The sequence below is a fragment of the Panthera uncia genome (genome assembly GCF_023721935.1).
Source record: "Panthera uncia isolate 11264 chromosome D3 unlocalized genomic scaffold, Puncia_PCG_1.0 HiC_scaffold_8, whole genome shotgun sequence".
In the NCBI taxonomy this organism is placed as follows: Eukaryota; Metazoa; Chordata; class Mammalia; order Carnivora; family Felidae; genus Panthera; species Panthera uncia.
Window position 1 is genome coordinate 75,477,902 of NW_026057586.1, and position 19,506 is coordinate 75,497,407.

The 19,506-nt window shown below is 39.3% G+C and overlaps 1 protein-coding gene across 2 annotated transcripts in view; it reads right to left on the reverse strand.

Annotated features, from left to right (window-relative positions):
- Positions 1-19,474, reverse strand: part of BICDL1 (BICD family like cargo adaptor 1) — a 104,621-nt gene extending 85,147 nt beyond the window's left edge. Inside the window, exons 1-2 of one of the 2 annotated variants that reach the window (XM_049619254.1) lie at positions 18,984-19,474; positions 11,017-11,232 (exon numbers count right to left, since the gene is read on the reverse strand). In XM_049619254.1, coding sequence (XP_049475211.1) covers positions 11,017-11,232; positions 18,984-19,412 — 645 coding nt within the window. In that variant the 5' untranslated portion in view covers positions 19,413-19,474. The remainder of the gene's footprint in view (positions 1-11,016; positions 11,233-18,983) is intronic. The other variant, XM_049619255.1, reaches the window with a different exon arrangement.
- Between the last annotated feature and the right edge of the window lie 32 nt (positions 19,475-19,506).

A 19,506-nucleotide genomic window follows, 5' to 3' on the forward strand; every position in this document is an offset into this window, starting at 1 on the left:
GATGACAAGATAGTTGGAGGCAGAGAGTTTTTTTGTCCAGAGTGTATGTACCCCATGAGGCAGAGTGGGAGTCATAATGATACCCAACCCCAAATGACGGCCAATCCTCCCACGAGAAAAGTTTTTCAGTAAAAGCTGAAATGCTGATTTCCATCTCCATCAGGAAGGTCAGAGGACCACAGGGCCAGTCACTCAGAAATTGACCAACATACAGACCGCTGGAGAAGTCACAGCATAACACAAAAAGTACTTGCAGCTTTAGGTCAGTACCCCAAAACTCTGTCCATTCTGTAGTCACTCTCCTCAGTTCATGAAGACTGGGTTTTTATGCAATTCCAGAAGGAGAATCTATGAAGACAACACTAGATCTCTAGGCAACTGAGTCACCATTATCTGTAGCTTGCCTGTCATAGTGTTGACATCCATGGTCTCTTTGACCACTGGTTTCTAAACAGAACAGATACAGTCTAAGAATGTATTTGAAACAGTCAAGAGTGTCCTTCCACAGAGTGCATGAAGGGGCAGTATATTTTTCAGAAAGTTATAGTTCTAAATATTTCTTTATTAGGTACCTTAGCTTGTCATTTAACGACAAAAACACAACCACCTATCTTTTATTGAATGGCCACTCTGCTAGATACCTGCTTATCTATGTGTGTGTGTGTGTGTGTGTGTGTGTGTGTGTGTGTGTGTACACACAGTCCCTGCTGCCAAAGCGTTTACAATCTAACAGTACCCATCAAAGAACACTGTTCTTCCATCTCTTCTATGGCTGACTCTTCACCCCGCAGGTCTCACCTCAAATGTTATCTCCTTCCTACCTACTCTTTCTAAAGTTGCTCTCGACTTTCTGGTCATTTACCATCACATCATCCTTCACAGTACCTACCACAACCTATAGTTATCTTGTGGATTTGTTTAGTTATTTATATACCTCTTCCTAGTAGCTTCACATATCATATGTCTTATGTTCCCCCACTGTATCCCATTGTGCCTTGCTCAATAAATATTTACTGAATGCTGAAATTAAAGGAGGTCTTAAATAAATAAGTAAATAAATAAATAAATAACTCACTCACTATTTTACTCAAAAGAATAGAAAGCCAGTTAATCATTAAAGGAGAAGCAGCGGGGAAGGTGGATCTGGGACTTTTTCAAAGAATGCAATTAAACATGTGAAATCTCTTCCCACTGGTCATGGCAGCCCTTAGTCATATGGTCATAAGCATATGTACCTTTAGTGTGTAAATATGTTATTGAATGTATGGAACCTCCAAGGAAAGTGGAACCACTGTGAACACTTCCCACAGACAACACTAACATCCAAGAGTTGGACCTTCTGGCAAAAAACACCTCAAAATGGTTGTTATGGGTCAAAATCCCTATGTTGAAGTCCAAACTCCAGTACCTCAGAATGTGACCTTTTTGGAGACAAAGTCTTTACAGTGGTAATCAAATTAAAAAGTGGTTATTATGCTGGGCCCCAATCCAATATGTTGTTCTTATAAGGAGAGGAAATTTGAAAACCGAGAGAATTACATATAGAGGAAAGAGACATAAGGAGAAGGCAGCCATCTACAAGCCAGGGAGCAAGATCTGGAACAGACCCTTCCTTTCTAGCTCTAAAAAGGAATCGACCTGGGGTGCCTGGGTGGCTCAGTCGGTTGAGCGTCCGGCTTCAGCTCAGGTCATGATCTCATGGCTTGTGAGTTCGAGCCCCGCGTCGGGCTCTGTATGGACAGCTCAGAGCCTGGAGCCTGTTTCAGATTCTGTGTCTCCCTCTCTCTCTGCTCCTCCCCTGCTCGTGCTCTCTCTCTCTCTCAAAAATAAATAAACATTAAAAAAAAATTTTTTTTAATAAAAAGGAATCAACCCGTAAGACACCTTGATTTTGGACCTCCAGCCTCTAGAACCACAAGATAATACATTTCTGCTGTCTAAGCCATCCACTTTGTTATAGCAGCCCTAGCCACCTAATACAGTTTTCTAAAACCTTCTGAAATTTCTATTTTAAGTTATCTTGGCTCTTCATTCAAGAATAAATATTAGGATTTTTTTTCATTACAAAAATACATATAGTATTAGAAATCCGTGGGGAAATAAACAGCACTGAGACAGAATCAGTATAGAAAACATAACTGGTTTCCTATGCTATATCACACTATAAAATAAGTTCTAGATAGATTAAAGATCTAAATGTAAAAAACAAGCTTAAGTTTTTGTAATTAGCATGGGAAAATATCTTTAGGACTTGGGAGAATAGGACAAACCAAAACACAAAAGAACAAATCATAAAAGAAATGATTAATAAATTTGACTTCAATGAAAGTACACACTTCTGTTTAGTAAAAGACTCCATAAACAAAGTGAAAATTTAACAGCATCAAGAACATGTTAAAATATGCTTACACACCAGTAAGAAAACAGTGAAAGATACAAACAGGCAATTCACAATAAACATAAAAACAAAAGATGCCCAACCTCACTAGCAATTCATGAAATCAAAATTAAAATAAAAATTAAAAAAAAAACAATAAAAATACCATTTCAGATACATGAGACTAATTTTTTTTTTAAGTAGGCTCCATACCCAACGTGGAGCCCAATGTGGGGCTTGAACCCACAAGCCTAAGATCAAGACCTGCACTGAGATCAAGAATCAGACGCCCAACTGACTGAGCCACTCAGGTGCCTGGAGACTGATTTTTAAAACCAACACCAAGTGTTGGTGAAGATGAGAACAATCACACATACTGGCTCTCACACACATTGCAGGTTAAGAATGTAAATTTGTACAACAGTTTTGGAGAGTAATTTGACAACATCTCATGGAGTTGAAGAGGTCTTTACTCTTTTTTTTTTTGAAGAGGTGTTTACTCTTGGACCAAGCAATTCCACTCCTAGGTTTACCAGATTAACACAAATATATCTGCACAAGAACAGTCACTGCAGGAAAGTGTGCAGTAATGAAAAATTAGGAACTTAAAGGTTTATCAATAAAAGAATAAGTATATTGTACTATATTTGCCCAAATAATAAACAGTTGAAATAAATGAACTAGAACTATATTTATTAATATGTCAATCCCTTAAACATAACATTGACCCAAAAGAGTGAAGTATAGAATGATGTGAACATTATCTGTGAGAATGATGCTGCCGTTTATTAAGTGTTTGAAACATGGAAAAATGTTATTAAAAAAAATTTTTTTTAACGTTTATTTATTTTTGAGACAGAGACAGAGCATGAACGGGGGAGGGTCAGAGAGAGAGGGGGAGACAGAATCTGAAACAGGCTCCAGGCGCTGAGCCATCAGCACAGAGCCTGATGCGGGGCTTGAACTCACGAACCGCGAGATCATGACCTGAGCCGAAGTCGGACGCTTAACCGACTGAGCCACCCAGGCGCCCCGGAAAAATGTTATTATACAATATTAATGGATATAGTATATATAATGGGATATATATGTTGACATACATGCACACACGTGTGTAGTATAAACACATGAATAGGTAGAAGAATAACTGGAAAAGTGGAGAGGACTGACATGATCAATAATGTTTTATCTCTTTAAAAAATCTGAATATGACAAAATGTTAAGTATGTCATGGTTTTATAAATGGAAAATGCAAATATCTACATAATTATCCAAAAATTGTAACCCAATACATAATAAACAGTCACTAAGACTGTATACATTCGGTCCTGCAGTCTGAAACCCTGACCCCTACTAGAGAAAATGGGATTAGGATTAAGCATATGGTTCTGCTGCTGGTAGGATGAGGAGTTAGGGAAGGAGGGGGAAAAAGGTGTGGCTATTTCATGTACAAAACTGCAGGGAAAAAGTGTAAGAGCATTTCCCAGCCAGTTTCTACAAACTCTAGAGCTATGTATTTTGGGGAAGTAAACTTTAGAAGTCCCTAAGAAATTTTAACCTCCCACCCCCCTTTTTAAGGAGAAATCAATAATTTTTCCCATTCTTTGGTCAACAAGTGCTTATCTGACCTTAGTGTTTTACAAGGAAGTATGAGCAGTGCTTTATTAGTACAAACTGTGAAAATGCCTTCTTTTACTGAAATTTCTAACACTACTGAGATTCATTTTGAAAATATCTTATGTTGGGGCGCCTGGGGGGCTCAATCAGTTAAATGTATGACTTCAGCTCAGGTCATGATCTCGAGGTTTACGAGTTGGAGCCCTGTGTTGGGCTCTGTGCTGACAGCTAGGAGTTTGGAGCCTGCTTCGGATTCTGTGTCTCCCTCTGTCTCTACCCCACCCCCGCTCATGCTCTCTCTCTCTCTCTCTCAAAAATAAATAAAAACATTTAAAAAGTTTTAATAAAAAGAAGAAAATATGTCAACTTCTGAAGGCTGAAAAGGCTAAATGAGAAGCTTATTATTACTGACATTATTATTATTGTGAATAAGACTATTTCTACACTGTTCAAATCACTGTTTTGGCTTGCTGCTGTACATGCAAACTATAAGAAGTTTCTACAGCACCTAAAATATGGTATAAGCTGTAGCAGGTTAAATTAGTGAATGATCACTTCAGGACTCTAACACTAATTAGAACTCTATTATCTTCACTACTACTGTTGGGGAGAAAAATCATTTGGGGGTTCTGGAGGATTCTGCTGTAATGCCAGTGAAAAGTACTGTATTATGTATTTATCAGGATTCTCAGGGCACCTGGATGGCTCAGTTGGTTAAGCATCTGACTCTTGCTTTTGGCTCAGGTCATGATTACACTGTTGGTGAGTTTGAGCCTCATGTCAGGCTCCACGCTGACAGCACAGAGCCTGCTTGGGATTCTGTCTTTCTGTCTCTCCCTCTCTCTGCCCCTTCCCTGCCTGCTCTCTCTCAAAATAAGTAAATAAACTTAAAAAAAAAAAAAAAAGGATTCTCAAAAAGCCTCTAAGTTGTTTTGTTTTTTTAACATTTATTCATTTTTGAGAGACAGAGTGCAAGCAGGGGTGGGGCAGAGAGAGAGGGAGACCCAGAATCCGAAGCAGGTTCTAGGCTCTGAGCTGTCAGCACAGAGCCTGATGAAGGGCTCAAACTCACAAACCGTGAGATCACAACCTGATGTGAAGTTGGACACTTAACCAACCAAGCCACCAAGATGCCCCCCAAAACCTCTAAGTTTTATGTAGTATGGTCCATGTTTCACCTCTCCTTTTTCCGAAAGCAAGGCCCACTGTATTCTTTCCACTTTAAAAAAAAAAAAAGTTTATTTTTGAGAGGGGTGAGGAGTAGGGGGAGGGCGGGTGCGGGGACAGAGTATCCAAAGCGGGTTCTGTGCTGATGAGCAGAGAGAGCAGAGAGCCAGGTGCAAGGCTCAAACTCACAAACTGCAAGATCATGACCTGAGCTGAAGTTGGACGCTCAACCAACTGAGACACCCAGGCATCCCTCCATTTTTTTTTGTTTTAAGTGGACTCCACACCTGCAGAGCTTGAACTCACGACCCTGAGATTAAGACCTGAGCTGAGATCAAGAGTTAGACACTTAACCGACTGAGCTACCCAGGCACCCCATCTTTCCACTTTTGAGGTAGGATGATAAATGTCTAACATATCCTATTAAACCCCACTGTCAATGCCATCATAGTGTTACTTTCCTTTTTTTTTTTTATTAACTTGTTTTCTTTTTATGTTTTTAAATTTACATCCAAATTAGTTAGCATATAGTGCCCAACAATTATTTCAAGAGTAGATTCCTTAGTGCCCCTTACCCATTTAGCCCATCCCCCCTCCCACAACGCCTCCAGTAACCCTCAGTTTATTTTCCATATTTATGAGTCTCTTCTGTTTTGTTCACTCCCTATTTTTATATCCTTTTTGTTTCCCTTCCCTTATGTTCATCTGTTTTGTCTCTTAATGTCCTCATATGAGTGAAGTCATGTGATTTTTGTCTTTCTCTAATTTCATTTAGCATAATACCCTCCAGTTCCATCCATGTAGTTGCAAATGGCAAGATTTCATTCTTTTTGATTGCCAAGGCATACTCCATTGTATGTATGTGTATGTATATATATATATATATATATATATATATATATATATATATACACACCACATCTTCTTTATCCATTCATCCATCGATGGACATTTGGGCTCTTTCCATACTTTGGCTATTGTTGATAGTGCTGCTATAAACATGGGGGTGCATGTGTCCCTTCGAAACAGCACACCTGTATCTGTTAGATAAATACCTAATAGTGCAACTGCTGGGTCATAGGGTAGTTCTATTTTTAATTTTTTGAGGAACCTCCATACTGTTTTCCAGAGTGGCTGCACCAGCCTGCATTCCCACATGGTGTCACTTTCTAACTCAGAAAGTGAATTACACTTTCTCCAAATAGGTCAGCCTGAGTTTCACAAAAATGAGTCTCACAGAATTTTAGAAGCTAGAAGAGAATTTAGAGGGCATTTTGTCCAAATGAACAAATAAACTGGAATAAAGGTATCCCCAGGGTATCTGAAGCAGTATCTAGGGGATACAAGATGCCATAGAACAAATCTGACTCAATTCCTAGAAAGATCACTTTTACTCAAATATTTTTGAATAGAAATTTAACTGCAAGACACAACATTTTCAAACACTAATATATGCTGGGGACACTTCAGATTCTTCTTCTCTCAGGTTAGAGAATCCTAGTTTGACTAGATACAGAAACACCATCTACATGAAGAAGACATAATTATAAACCATGCTACCATTTATTGAGCACTTACAATATGTTAAACACCATGGTTAGAGATTACGTATATTATCTCATTTGCTCCTCCTAACAGTATCAGGTAATACTGATAATATAATTGTTTCCATTTTATAAAGAAGGAAACTAAGGTTTAAAAAAGTGAGAAAACTTTCACATGTTTCCCCAACTCATAAATAGCAGAGTTGGTCTTTGGCCACAGGGCTGTCTGACTCTAAAACCTGTGACCTTAATTACTGACTTAGAAATCTGAAAGTAAAGCACAGGAACCCTAACAAGTCTTGAATTAGAAAAGGCTTAAACAAGTCATGTGCCTTTCTGTCCCTCAAGTTTTCCCAGCTATAAAATTAGAACAATACTTATTCCTTCTTTCATGATAATGAGGACCCAGAAGCTCATGGGACATATATGCTCACAGCATCCTATTATAGAGCTGAAAAGAACCTTGGTCACATAAAAACTTGTACATGAATGTTTATGGTAAACTTATTCATAACAGCCAAAAAGTGGAAACAACCCAAATGTCCATCAACTAATGAACAAAATATTATATCCATACAATGGAATATTCTTCAGCCATAAAAATAAAGTATTATTGATATATGCTACAATGTAGATGAACCTTGAAACATCACTAAGGGAAAGATGTCACAAAGAATCATACATGTATGATTTCATTTATATGAAATGTCCAGAATAGGCAAATCCACAGAAACAGAAAGTAGGTTAATGGTTACCAGGGGTCAGGGCATGGGATAGGGAGGGTTAGGAGGAATGGAAAGTGACTACTAATGGGTATAGGATTTCTTTTTTGGGGTGGGGGGTGGGGTGAAATATTCTATAATTAGATAGTGGTAACAAAGTTCCCTAGGTGGCTCAGTCGGTTAAGTGTCTGACTTTGGCTTAGGTCATGTTCTTGCAGTTCATGGGTTCAAGCCCCACACTGGGCTCTGTGCTGACAGCTCAGAGCCTGGAGCCTGCTTCTGTTCCTGTGTGTCTCCCTTTCTCTGCCCCTCCCTGCTCACGCTCTTTCTCTCAAAAATAAACATTAAAAAAAGAGAGATACTGTTCAGAGTTCCACAACCCTGTGAATATACTAAAACTCAGTGAATTTTTATACCTTTAAAAAGTAAATGTCATGGTATATGAATTAATCTCAATAGAGCGGTTACTTAAAAAAAAAAAAAGAAAGAAAAGGACACCTGGGTGGCTTAATTGGTTAAGCGTCCAACTCTCGATTTCAACTCAGGTCATGATCTCATAGCTTGTGAGTTCAAGCCCTGGGTCAGACTCTGTACTGACAGTTACAAAGCCTGCTTGCGATTCTCTCTCTCTCCCTCTCTCTCAGCCCCTCCCCTGTTCGAACTCTGTCAAAATAAACAAACTTAAAAAATAAATAAATAATTAAAAAAAATATATAACAACCTTGGAGTCTGTGGCAGCAAAAGAAATATACTTAAAAATATTTCAGGGGCGCCTGGGTGGCGCAGTCGGTTAAGCGTCCGACTTCAGCCAGGTCACGATCTCGCAGTCCGTGAGTTCGAGCCCCGCGTCAGGCTCTGGGCTGATGGCTCGGAGCCTGGAGCCTGCTTCCGATTCTGTGTCTCCCTCTCTCTCTGCCCCTCCCCCGTTCATGCTCTGTCTCTCTGTCCCAAAAATAAATAAAAAACGTTTAAAAAAAAAATTAAAAAAAAAAAAATTTCAGAGGTGCCTGGCTGACTCAGTCAGAACATGCAGCTCCTGGTCTGGGGGTTGTGAGTTCGAGCCCCATGCTGAGTGTAGAAATTACTAAATAAATAAATAAATAAACTTAAAAAAATACTTCAGACAAAAGTATCACAGAAGTATTGTACTAAGTTTTAAATATTATACATTTCATGCTTATAAAGACATGTTATAGACATCACAAGAAAAGCGAGGCCTTCTACTACCTCTGCTGGTTGTTATCTTGTCCCATGAGAATCTTAATTCACTTCAAAGCACTCAACTCCTTTGGTTCCTGAATACCCAGTTAATAAAATGATAATAAAATACAATCTAAAATGGCTGTTGATGGAAAACCCCAGGGGCTTGTCCTGCTTAAAAAGAGAAAGGGAAAAAAAGCCACACAACTCACCAAGGGCCTACATTCAAGACCAGAGAGGATAACAAGAATCTAGATCTAGTGGAAATGTTATCCCCCTATATCCTTTTGGGAACAGCTTATCAGGATTTTCTACAGAGAAACTAGGCAAAGGAACCCCAACTATAAATATGCTGCTTTATTAAAACAACCATTAACACTGAAATCCTTACCTTCATATACTGCAGCATAACACGGGCACATTACCTCATTTTCATTTCAAAAGTACTTGCATAAGGTATAGATTTTTATCCCCATTTTAAAGATTAGAAAAGCGAGGCAAAAACAAGGTGAACCAGTCAATGAGAAGCAGGGTCAAGATTCAACATGCATCTAAATTCCAAGCTCACTGCTCTTTTGCTACATGGTATTTAATATTTGCTTTCTTCCTTCATCTCTCTTGGCCACCTATCTTTCACCAGATCAGAAAGCAGAATTGAGTCGTTTCTGCTCATGTTATTTTATAACATGAACTTACTCCCAAGAGATAATTTCCCCTTTAATTGTTTTGGTTTGCTGTATTCCTTTCATAGGTTTCCATAAGAAACACTTGCTCAGAATAAGTATTAATGTTTATTTATTTTATGTTTTGGCAGGGGGCAGGGAACAGAGAGAGAGAGGGAGAGAGAGAATACCAAGCAAGCTCGTCACTGTCAGCACAGAGCCTGATGCAGGGCTCGATTTCATGAAGTCACTCAAAATAAGTATTAAATAAATGTTGAATAAATAAATAAATCTGGCCAGGCCTGTCCAGTTAACTTAATCTTTCATGAATAATGAACACTCAAAATCTTAAAAATCTTACAAGGATAGAGATTCCCTTCTCAGTTGTTGCAAAAGGTTTTAGAACAGAGTCAGAAATGCTGTTACTAAACTGGCCTTGAAGTGACTTCTTGAAGAACTGTCCAACTCTTTCTTTCCAGTCAATCAAATAGTGATTTAATCCCCTAGATGGGAAGGCAAGACCTTTAGTTCTGCCTATCATGTGGATTCTCACCTTTCACACGTGTCAATATTTCCTGCAACTAGCTACTTTCCAAGTTATTAGGTATCTCTTTTTCCCCTTCTTTCTACCTTCCTGTCTCCCTCTCCTTCCTACCTACTTCCATTCTCTCCTCTGCCTCTCCTTCTTGTATCTTTCCCTAGTTGTGGCATTTACCTCACATTTCCTAGTGAGGCATGAAGGTTTTGACCCGTCTCAGAGTATCCATGGGAACCAACTATGACAAACTAAATGACTTCATACAGTGTTACCCATCGAATTAGTAGAAATGCCAAGAATTTTCCATGTACTGCTCTAGCTAAGCCTTTTCCAAAGATCAAAGCATGACCTACACAATGAGATCAGACTAGAAGTTCTTTCTTCTTCTGATAACTAAAGAGTTAATAGTTTTATTTTCAACACATAAGAAGGACTGAAGTACCATAGTAAATCCCACTCTTAATTTTTAAAAGTAGGTGGATTTAGAGACCAGGGCATTAATAACATTTCTGCATTTGTTAAAAAGGTATGTTCTGTATATAAATTAGATTTGGACCTATTCAGCCCTCAAACTCCCTCTTTGCAATGATTTCAGTCTTGACCCTGGTTAATTAATACTTCCATAACACCATTCTATAAAGGCACGAGAATTTTTTACTTACTAGGATATAAAAGAACAAATTTTAAATACAGATACACATATACTTCTCCTCTCATATTCAAATAATATGAAGAAATGTACATTCACATTTCATCATTGAAAATCATTTGCTCTAATTTTCCCCAAGCTTTTCAGTTTAAAGATGGCACCATTTAATATCTGAACCAAATTCATTAACATAATTTCATCCATGACAGACTTCTTCTAGGTAAAGGAATCACAGACTTTTAGAGCTATACCAAACGTCAGAAATCATTAGGCACAACTCTTTTCATTTTAAAAACGAAAAATCTCCCAAGTTAAGTGATTGTCAAAGTCTCTTAGCTGATTAATGAGAGGTAAGGGTTTTGGTTCCTGACTCCTAGTTCACACAGCTGATGTTCCCATAGGTGAAAATTATTCAACTTGTTGATATCAACACCAATGGCAACAAAACTTACTCTTACCATATGTATGAACAACATCGTACAGCAGCTTTGGTTTCAACTTTCAGTATTTTATACCATAAATTCTTAACTTGTGGCTTACCCTGCTGAGTTGATCCAATAACCTCTGGTTCTGTTCTGATAATTCCTGGACAGCCCGTGTTTTTTCTCGATCTGCTTCCCGTAGATGAACCTGCTGCCTCTCCAACTCATCCTGAAGTTGTTTCACATCACTCTCCAGCTCTGACACGCGCCCTTCCCATTCCCCTTCTCGGTTCTCAAATCGTCTTCTTAGTTCGTGTTTCTCTTGTTCTAAGTGCTGGGTGAGAAGTGAAGAGGATTTAAAAACTGTTAAAAATTCACAGCCTTTGCTTTTTTTCTCTTTTCACACTCTCCTAACTTTTCTTCTTCCCAGTCAGCACAACAAAACACTCTGCCACATGGGAAAAGTTGTCTATTTCACAGCTACAAAAACACTCCCTTCTTACAGAGTAGGAAGGAGTTAGCATGCTGTTCTTATTAAAAACACTTAATATTACTGTGTTTATTCTTATCGTTGGGCATGGGACTATGGATAGGACTACAGACTCAGGAATTCACTTGAAATTCAGCCCTAGTCATCTAATTAACTAGTAAACTATACATTTAAACAACTTAACACAAGTCCTTAAGAAGGCTTCTTTTGGAATCAACTATCATGCCTGGCATAATACCAGACACTTAGAATCAAAGAATTTTCAGGGACGGAAGGAACTCCAGGGATCCTTCAGATTAACCATCTTTTCTTACAAATGAGGTAACCTACAATAAGAGGTCAAGTAACAAGCTCAAGGTCAAACTAGTAAATGGCAGAGCTGGGATTTGTGTTTAAGTCATCTGACTCTGTTTAGCACTCCAAATCACAATTCAATAAACACTTGTTGTGATATATAGAATTATATTTGGATATCAAGCAAGTTCAGCTTCAGGTCTACTTTAAATCATGGCTTATCAGCTTTGCACATTTATTTCTGATCCACTCATTTATTCTTGAGGAGTACCTGCGATGGGTCAGCCACTATGCTGCAGACATAGTGCAAAGTAAAACAGACATGGTCCTTGCCTTTATGGAGCTTTCATTCTAGTGGGAGAGACTGATAAAAGTAGTAAGTTGTGGGGTGCCTGGGTGGCTCAGTCGGTTAAGCATCTGACTCTTGATTTCCGCTCAGTTCATCATCTCATGGTTCATGAGTTTGAGCCCCAATCAGGCTCCACAGTCACAGCACAAAGCCTGCCTGGGATTCTCTTTCCCTCTCTCTCTCATGTGCACTCTCTCTCTCTCTCTCTCTCCCCCAAAATAAATAAACTTAAAAAAAAATAAATTGTGTGTAACAAATGGTATGCAAAGTACACATGGCTTGAAGCAGCAGCTCAATAAAAAAGGATTCTTTTGAAGGAAATAAGAATACCCTTTTGTTTTTTGGGTTTTTTTTTTTTAAGTTTTATTTATTTAAGTAATCTCTATATCCCATGTAGGTCTTGAACTCACGACCCTGGATTGAGAGTCGCATGCCCTTCCACCTGAGCCAGCCAGGCACCCCTCTTTGTTTCTGTGAGATAAGACGCATGTCTCTTAACAGAGGCAAGTATGTTCTACTTAAAAATCATATTATGTACGAAATAGCAAAGTCTACACCCCAAGGAGTACATTAAATAGAAGTTAAAGCAATGGTCAATTTGGGGGGAAGGGGACGGCTCTCAGAAAAGCTCTGATATAATTGTTGAAAATATACCCACCTGGACCTCAATCCCAAAGACTGTGATTAGTTAAGAATGGGATGAAGCCTAGGCATGCATCTGTCTACTCATCTATCTATCTTGGCTCTACAGGAAATTCTGATGCACTGAAGGTTGATATCAAGCACTGAGAATGTTTCTACAAGCTACGATGAGCATATGAATCTTCTTCAGAGTACTTGGTCATCTCTTCTACACTCTTATTCTATCCAAGTTCTCACTTTGTGAATATTTTTTGGAGTAATTCTTTTGGAGAGTGTTAAGGGCCAGTGTATAGTTGCACAAGAAAATGAAAATCAGTCACATTACTTCACATTTAAGATGTGTCTAAAAAAGAGATTACCCCATTTCACCCTGACATCTTATTCCCTTTTTTGCTGACTTGTTAACACTTCTGAAAGTCAAATTTATCCCTAAAAGATGTAAATTTACCATGACACAGCAGTCAAAATAACGTGCCAAAAGATAAAATCAGCAATCCAAAATGAAAATTCTGATCACATTAGCAAAGGCAGTTTTTACTGAAATAAATGTATGGTCCTCCAGGTCGATCACTCTGGGAAACAACTCACTCGGATATAGTCACTCTAGTATATTTGTTGAAGAAGTCACATTATAGTTAGACTTTATAGAACCTTGGCTTGGAGCATGCAAGGAAAGGAAGAATAAGGGAGGGACTTCTACTCATCAGCCTGAGAACTTTCTGCTCTGTGCTTTCCTCATATTGCTAAACTCCAAAAATGAGAATGTTTTAGTCACTGTAGGGACTTCAAAAAGATGAAATGCAGAAACAAATGCTAATTGCCATCCTAAAATTGTGATACTTGGTTTTATTCAGTTTTTCCAAAATGAAAAAGATTGAGCAGAAGGCAACAGCAAGAACTCAGTAATCACAGTGTTACTGAGAGGCCAGATAAATTAGGCTTGTGTTCTAAAAGAACAGAGAGACTTAAAAATATTCAGCAAACAGCTGTTAGTGAACAGCCCAACTAAGCAACTAAAACAATCCAATCACTTGGAGTTGGGGGAGGGGTTGCGACAGGTGGTGCTGATTAGTTTATTCTGACCTTATATTTTTCTGGTCATGTGACAAACTTCCTAATTCAGGTTTCCCAACACTGAAAAAAAGCAGTCAAGACTTTCCTATTAATGAACAGAAAGAATTTAGCCTTTTGTCTAACAAGAGAAAAGAAAGGTTTCCTAGAATTGTATTTTCATTAAGTGTTAAATTAACCAGTAAACTCTAGGCAGCATATTAGGAAGTATGGAGGTCAGGGATTATACGTTAAGTTATATGCCATTTTAGATATTATGTGTTATTCCTGTGTTAAAGTTAATATCTACACCTGAAACTAATAATGTCAATTATACCTCAATAAACAAAAGAAGAAAAGTTACCATCAAAACTGTTAAGGTCATCATAAACAAGTTAAGTCTAAAAAAGTGCCACAGCATGGGCACCTGGGTGGTGCAGTTAAGCATCCGACTCTTGATTTCAGCACAGGTCATAATCTCATGGTTCGTGAGATCGAGCCCGCATCGGGCTCTGGGCTTGAAAGTATGGAGCCTGAGTGGGATTCTTCTCTCCCTCGAGCTCGAGCACACGCTCTCTCACTCTCTCTCAAAATAAATAAATAAACAAACATAAAAAAAAGTACCACAGCAAAGAGGAGACTAAGAAGATAGGAAAACTGAATGTAATGTATCCAGGTTGTAATCTTGGAACAGAAAAACACAGTACATAAAGGCTAAGGAAATCTGAATAAACTAAGGAGTGTAGTTAACAGTGTATCAGTAATGGATTTTTAATCACGGCAAGTATACCATGATAATGTAAGATGTTAATAACAGAGGAAATTGAGTGCAGAACATATGCAAATGTTCTGTACCATCTTTCCATTTTTTCTGTAAATCTGAAACCATTTTTAAAATTTTTTTCTGTTTATTTTTGAGGGAGAGACAGACAGACAGACAGAGTGTGATTGGGGGAGAGGCAGACACAGAATGCGAAGCAGGCTCCAGGCTCTGAGCCATCAGCACAGAGGCTGACTCGGGGCTCGAACTCATGAACCGTGAGATCATTACCTGAGCTGAAGTCGGACGCTTGACCGACTGAGCCACCCAGGCGCCCCATCTGAAACCATTCTTAAAAAAAAAAAAAAAAAAAGTATTTAAAACTCTGAAAAAATAAAAAGTTAACATCATTAACCAATCTAAAATTGGTTGTTACTGAAAATGGATTTCCTCCAAGAGCTAAAAAAGCAACACCACTGTCATAAGTCCAGGATATGATTCTTGAAAAATACAAAGAAAAAGTACTATCTTTTTAAGTGGACCAAACACTGTATGCAAATAAGGAGCTCTAGATTTGCCTACCCCAAATCTACTTGTGACTCTCATTAGGTGATCACTTTCATTTTATTTGTTTTGCCCTTAAAAAAAAAAAAAATTGTACTAGAATCCTAAGAATTGACCTGCAGAAGGAAAAGGAAAATGTAGTTGAGGTAAAAGACTACCTCTGCATGCAGTAAGAGATAATCCACTCTCAGCTGGAATAGGAAAAAAGGGGATCTTGCATGTTAAAAACAGTATTTTTAGAAACTAAATAAATAAAATACTGAAGAAAAAAGTATATAAATCTGAGTTACTGTCTTAGTTCACGTTCCAGAAAAAAAAACTAAGGACCTGGCTGGATATAAGATATAAAAGCAAAAGGGCTCACTGTAGGTGCAGAAAAAATAAATTTTAGAAAGTAACTTTACGGGCGCCTGGCTGGCTCAGTTAGTGGAGCATGTGACTCTTGGGCTCAGGGTTGTGAATCTGGGCCCCATGTTGGATGTACAGATTACTTTGAAAAATCTTGGGGCACCTGGGTGGCTCAGCCCGTTAAGTGTCTGACTCTTGGTTTCAGCTCAGGTCATGTCTCACAGTTTGTGAGTTCAAGCCCCGAATTGGGCTCTGTGCTGACGGTGCAGAGCCTGCTTGGGATTCTCTCTCTCCCTCTCCCCCACTCATGCTCTCTCTCAAAATAAATAAATTTTTAAAAAAGATCTTTAAAAAATAAAATCTTAAAAAAATAACTTTAGAACTTTAAGTATATGAAAATATAATTCAGTGAATGAATAAAATACAATATAATTTAAGAGTGGAAAAAAATGACCACAATCTTCCAGTATTTTAAGTTAAATTGAATCTTCATTTTAACCCTAAGAGATATATAGCCAAAAAAATTCTATGTTAATCTTTAAGCCATTAAAGACTTTAAAGAGTGTGCCTTTAATAAGAGAGCAGTATGAGATCAAGTACTTTATATTTTAAATGACAAAACAAAATCTTAGGTTTGGCACACAGAACTGGAAAGGTATTCAGTATTAACAAATAGGTAGAAAAAAATCTTAACAATGGCTTATTGGTCCCGAGGTTAGAAAGGTGCCAGTTTTGAAGTAATAAGGGAACAGAGGGGATTAAAACAAGACCAGTCTCACTATTTAACAGTGAAACCAACATTCTCTCAGAGTCCCCTCAAGTGTTAATCTTTCAAACCAACCTGTGAGAAAATGTGTTTGCTCCACTGACAGTTTGTGGAAAATTACAAATGCTTTTAAAAGGCTAGTTTTCTACCCTTAAGTATTTAATTTAATTGAAAATATAGCATGGCAGTGTTAAACTTTATAAAGTATTTTGTCCCTAAGCAGACATTCTAAAATCTAGGCTGCTTAAAGAATATAGAGGTGGGGCACCAGGGTGGCTCAGTCATTGAGCATCTGACTTCTGATCTTGGCTCAGGTCATGATCTCATGGTTTGTGAGTTTGAGCCCCACGATGGGCTCTGTGCTGAGAGCTCAGAGCCTGCTTGAGATTCTCTCTCACCCTCTCTCTCTGCCTCTCCTCCATTTGTGCTCTTTCTCTCTCTCTCAAAATAAACTTAAAAAAAATATTTTAAAAAATTTATGCTGAAAGGAAAATTTACTTGCAGGTATCAAATGAATCGCCCTCTATTAGGTTTGTCTCTCTCATATTAATAAGAATTAAAAGAATTAACAAGGAACTAATGACAATATCTTTATGGGATCTTTTTAAATGTGCTTTTTTAAAAAAAACGAAAAATTGTTCAGGATAATCTTCCTTGAAATATACCTTGAAAAAAATAGTATAACTGAACCCTCTAATACTCATGTTCAGTAACAATCAATATATTTGGCTTTTTATTTTTATTTATTTTTTAAACGTGTATTTATTTTTGAGACAGAGAGAGACAGAGCATGAGCAGGAAAGGGGCAGAGAGAGAGAGAGGGAGACACAGAATCCGAAGCAGGCTCCAGCTCTGAGCTGTCAGCACAGAGCCTGACGCGGGGCTCGAACTCACAGACCACGAGATCACAACCTGAGCCACCCAGGAGCCCCTATATTTGGCTTTTTAAACAAAATTTTAAAATGTAAGTATATAGAACATAAAATTTACCACCTCAACCATTTTTAAGTGTACAGCTTAGTGTTAAGTACATTCACACTGTTGTGCAACCAGCCCCCAGAAATTAAAATATACACTAGAGTTCAATATGGTGACCTGTAGAGGAATGATGATTTTAAAAACTAATTTAAGAGCTTTAAAATATTTTATTACCATCTGTTTGGTCAATAGCAAAAAGTCAAAGGTAATTTATTCTTTCACAATAGAACCCTTCTTGTTATAGAATTTTTAAATCTTTTTCCTTTGTGAAGAAATGTGTAAGGGCTCCACATGGAAGCCAGGGTGTGTGTAACTGCACACTCAGGATTACTCAGAAATCCATCACTAATCAAACTGACTGATAACAATGTTTCTTCAATAAGTCCCTCACTGAAGGAATTTCAAATCACAAGAATAAATCTCTGCAGTAGTACTTCTATATAGAGTCATGTAACTAAATCCCATTAAAAAAAAAAAACCACCCTTTTATTCCTAGACCTCTACTTCCAGTGAAAACTAAACACTTCAATTCACTGGGTGCTTTTTGGCAGTCTACCTATAGGTTTCACAAACCACTTTTCAGAGAGGTATCTCAGGAGTTCATCGACTGGCAGACCCAGTTAACAGGCCAACTGAACTACAGGGCACTCAACCGGTTTCCTTTTTTCTCCCTGATTTACTTTTGATACATCGCTAGACTACAAACACATACTTAAATCTTATTATAGAAAAGTTTCTGGACTTATATTCTGACTGTTCAACCAGCAGCAGTGATACGAAAGCAGACTAGGGTCAATTTCAGACCTTATTCAGGACTGTACTATTCTCTTGTAACTAAGAAAAGAACTGGTTGCAACCAAACTGGGTAACAACAGTAAATGCACAGGCAGAAAAAAAATAAGCTAGTCTCCAATGCCACAGATGCCCCACCCCCTTTTTTAAAAAAAGCTCTCTAATTTTTACAAGGGCTGGCATTCCATACCACTTTAAAGGCCCTTTCCCAGTAAAGGGCAAGAAAACAAACAGGCGTAGCTCCAAAAGACTTTGATACAGAAAACTGGCAGAAATCTTACACACTTTAAGAAGTATTTATAATAGTTAAAGTAACATGGTTCTCATGGGTTGCATTTGGCCACCGAATCGCATGAATGAGGCCCAGAAGACAAAAAAAAAAAAAAAAAAAAAAAAAAAAAAAAAAAAAAAGCGTACTGTTTAAATACAAAATACACATAAATGCCGAGGTCCAAATTAAATCCACTACCAACAGTCACATGCCGAGCCCAGGCTTGCCTGATTTCTGCAATGGAACCACATTTCCTAATCCCTGAGTATTTGAAGGCTATATAAAGCTCCTTGAGGGGCACTTGTTTCCCACAACTCTGAGCTGCCGGGAAGTTAAGACAAGGGCATCTGGAGGCCTTAACGCCAAAACTGGAAGGCTTTAAGGCTAACACCCTGATTAGAGATTAACTACTCTGAAAACCTGGAGCATATTTTAAATGCTTCCCGACTTTCTCATTTCTCTGTGTGCAGACATCACCTCAGCGCTGTATAAATTAGTCATACTGTAAGCTCTATTTTAGACGCTGTGTACAGTACATATATAGAATGGCCCACAGCGGGGCTGGGGCGGTGCGTGGACCCATTTGCTGAAGTCAGGTGGATTCAATGTTGCCCTGGTCTGATAATTCGAAACCCTCCACCCGACCCCTCCCTCCAGGTGGTTTTCTGTTAAGGCAGGGTGAGTAAGGAAGGAGTAGGGTGGGTGGCTCCCGAAGCTGAAGCTGCCCAAGGCCGAAAGGGCTCTCCCTGCTTCCCACCCATCCCACGAGGGACGTCCTCACCTCCAGCTTGTCTGTCAGCTCCTTGTGCATCTGCTCGTACTGCCGGCTCATGTCCTGGTTCCTCTCGAGCAGCGCCTTGCCCAGCCGGGCCGCCAACACCAGATCCTTCTCTTTCTGCCGGATCACCGACAGCAGTTCGGGATCCTGGGCGGGCGGCGGCTGCAGTCCGGACCCCTCGGCCGGAGGCCCAGCCTCGGCCTGAGAATGCTCCCCGGGGTCGGACGGCCGTTCCCCGGCCGCCAGCAGCGCCAGCTCCTCCTCTAACGCCAGTTCCAGCTCCCCGGGGCCCCCGGAGAAGGAGATGAGGGCGGCGGCGGCTGGACTCCCGACTGCGTCCGCGGCCGCTGCGGGCAGCTCCATGCAGCAGGCGCTGTCCGGCTCCGCGGGTGCTGAAGCGCGGCCGGCCAAGCCCAGGCAGAAGGCGGACATGGCCCGCGCGCGCGGAGCCCGCAGCGGTGCGGCCCGGCCGGCGCGCGCCAGGCTGCAGGGGGGAGGGGCCCCGCCGCGCCGCCCAGCGCCCCGC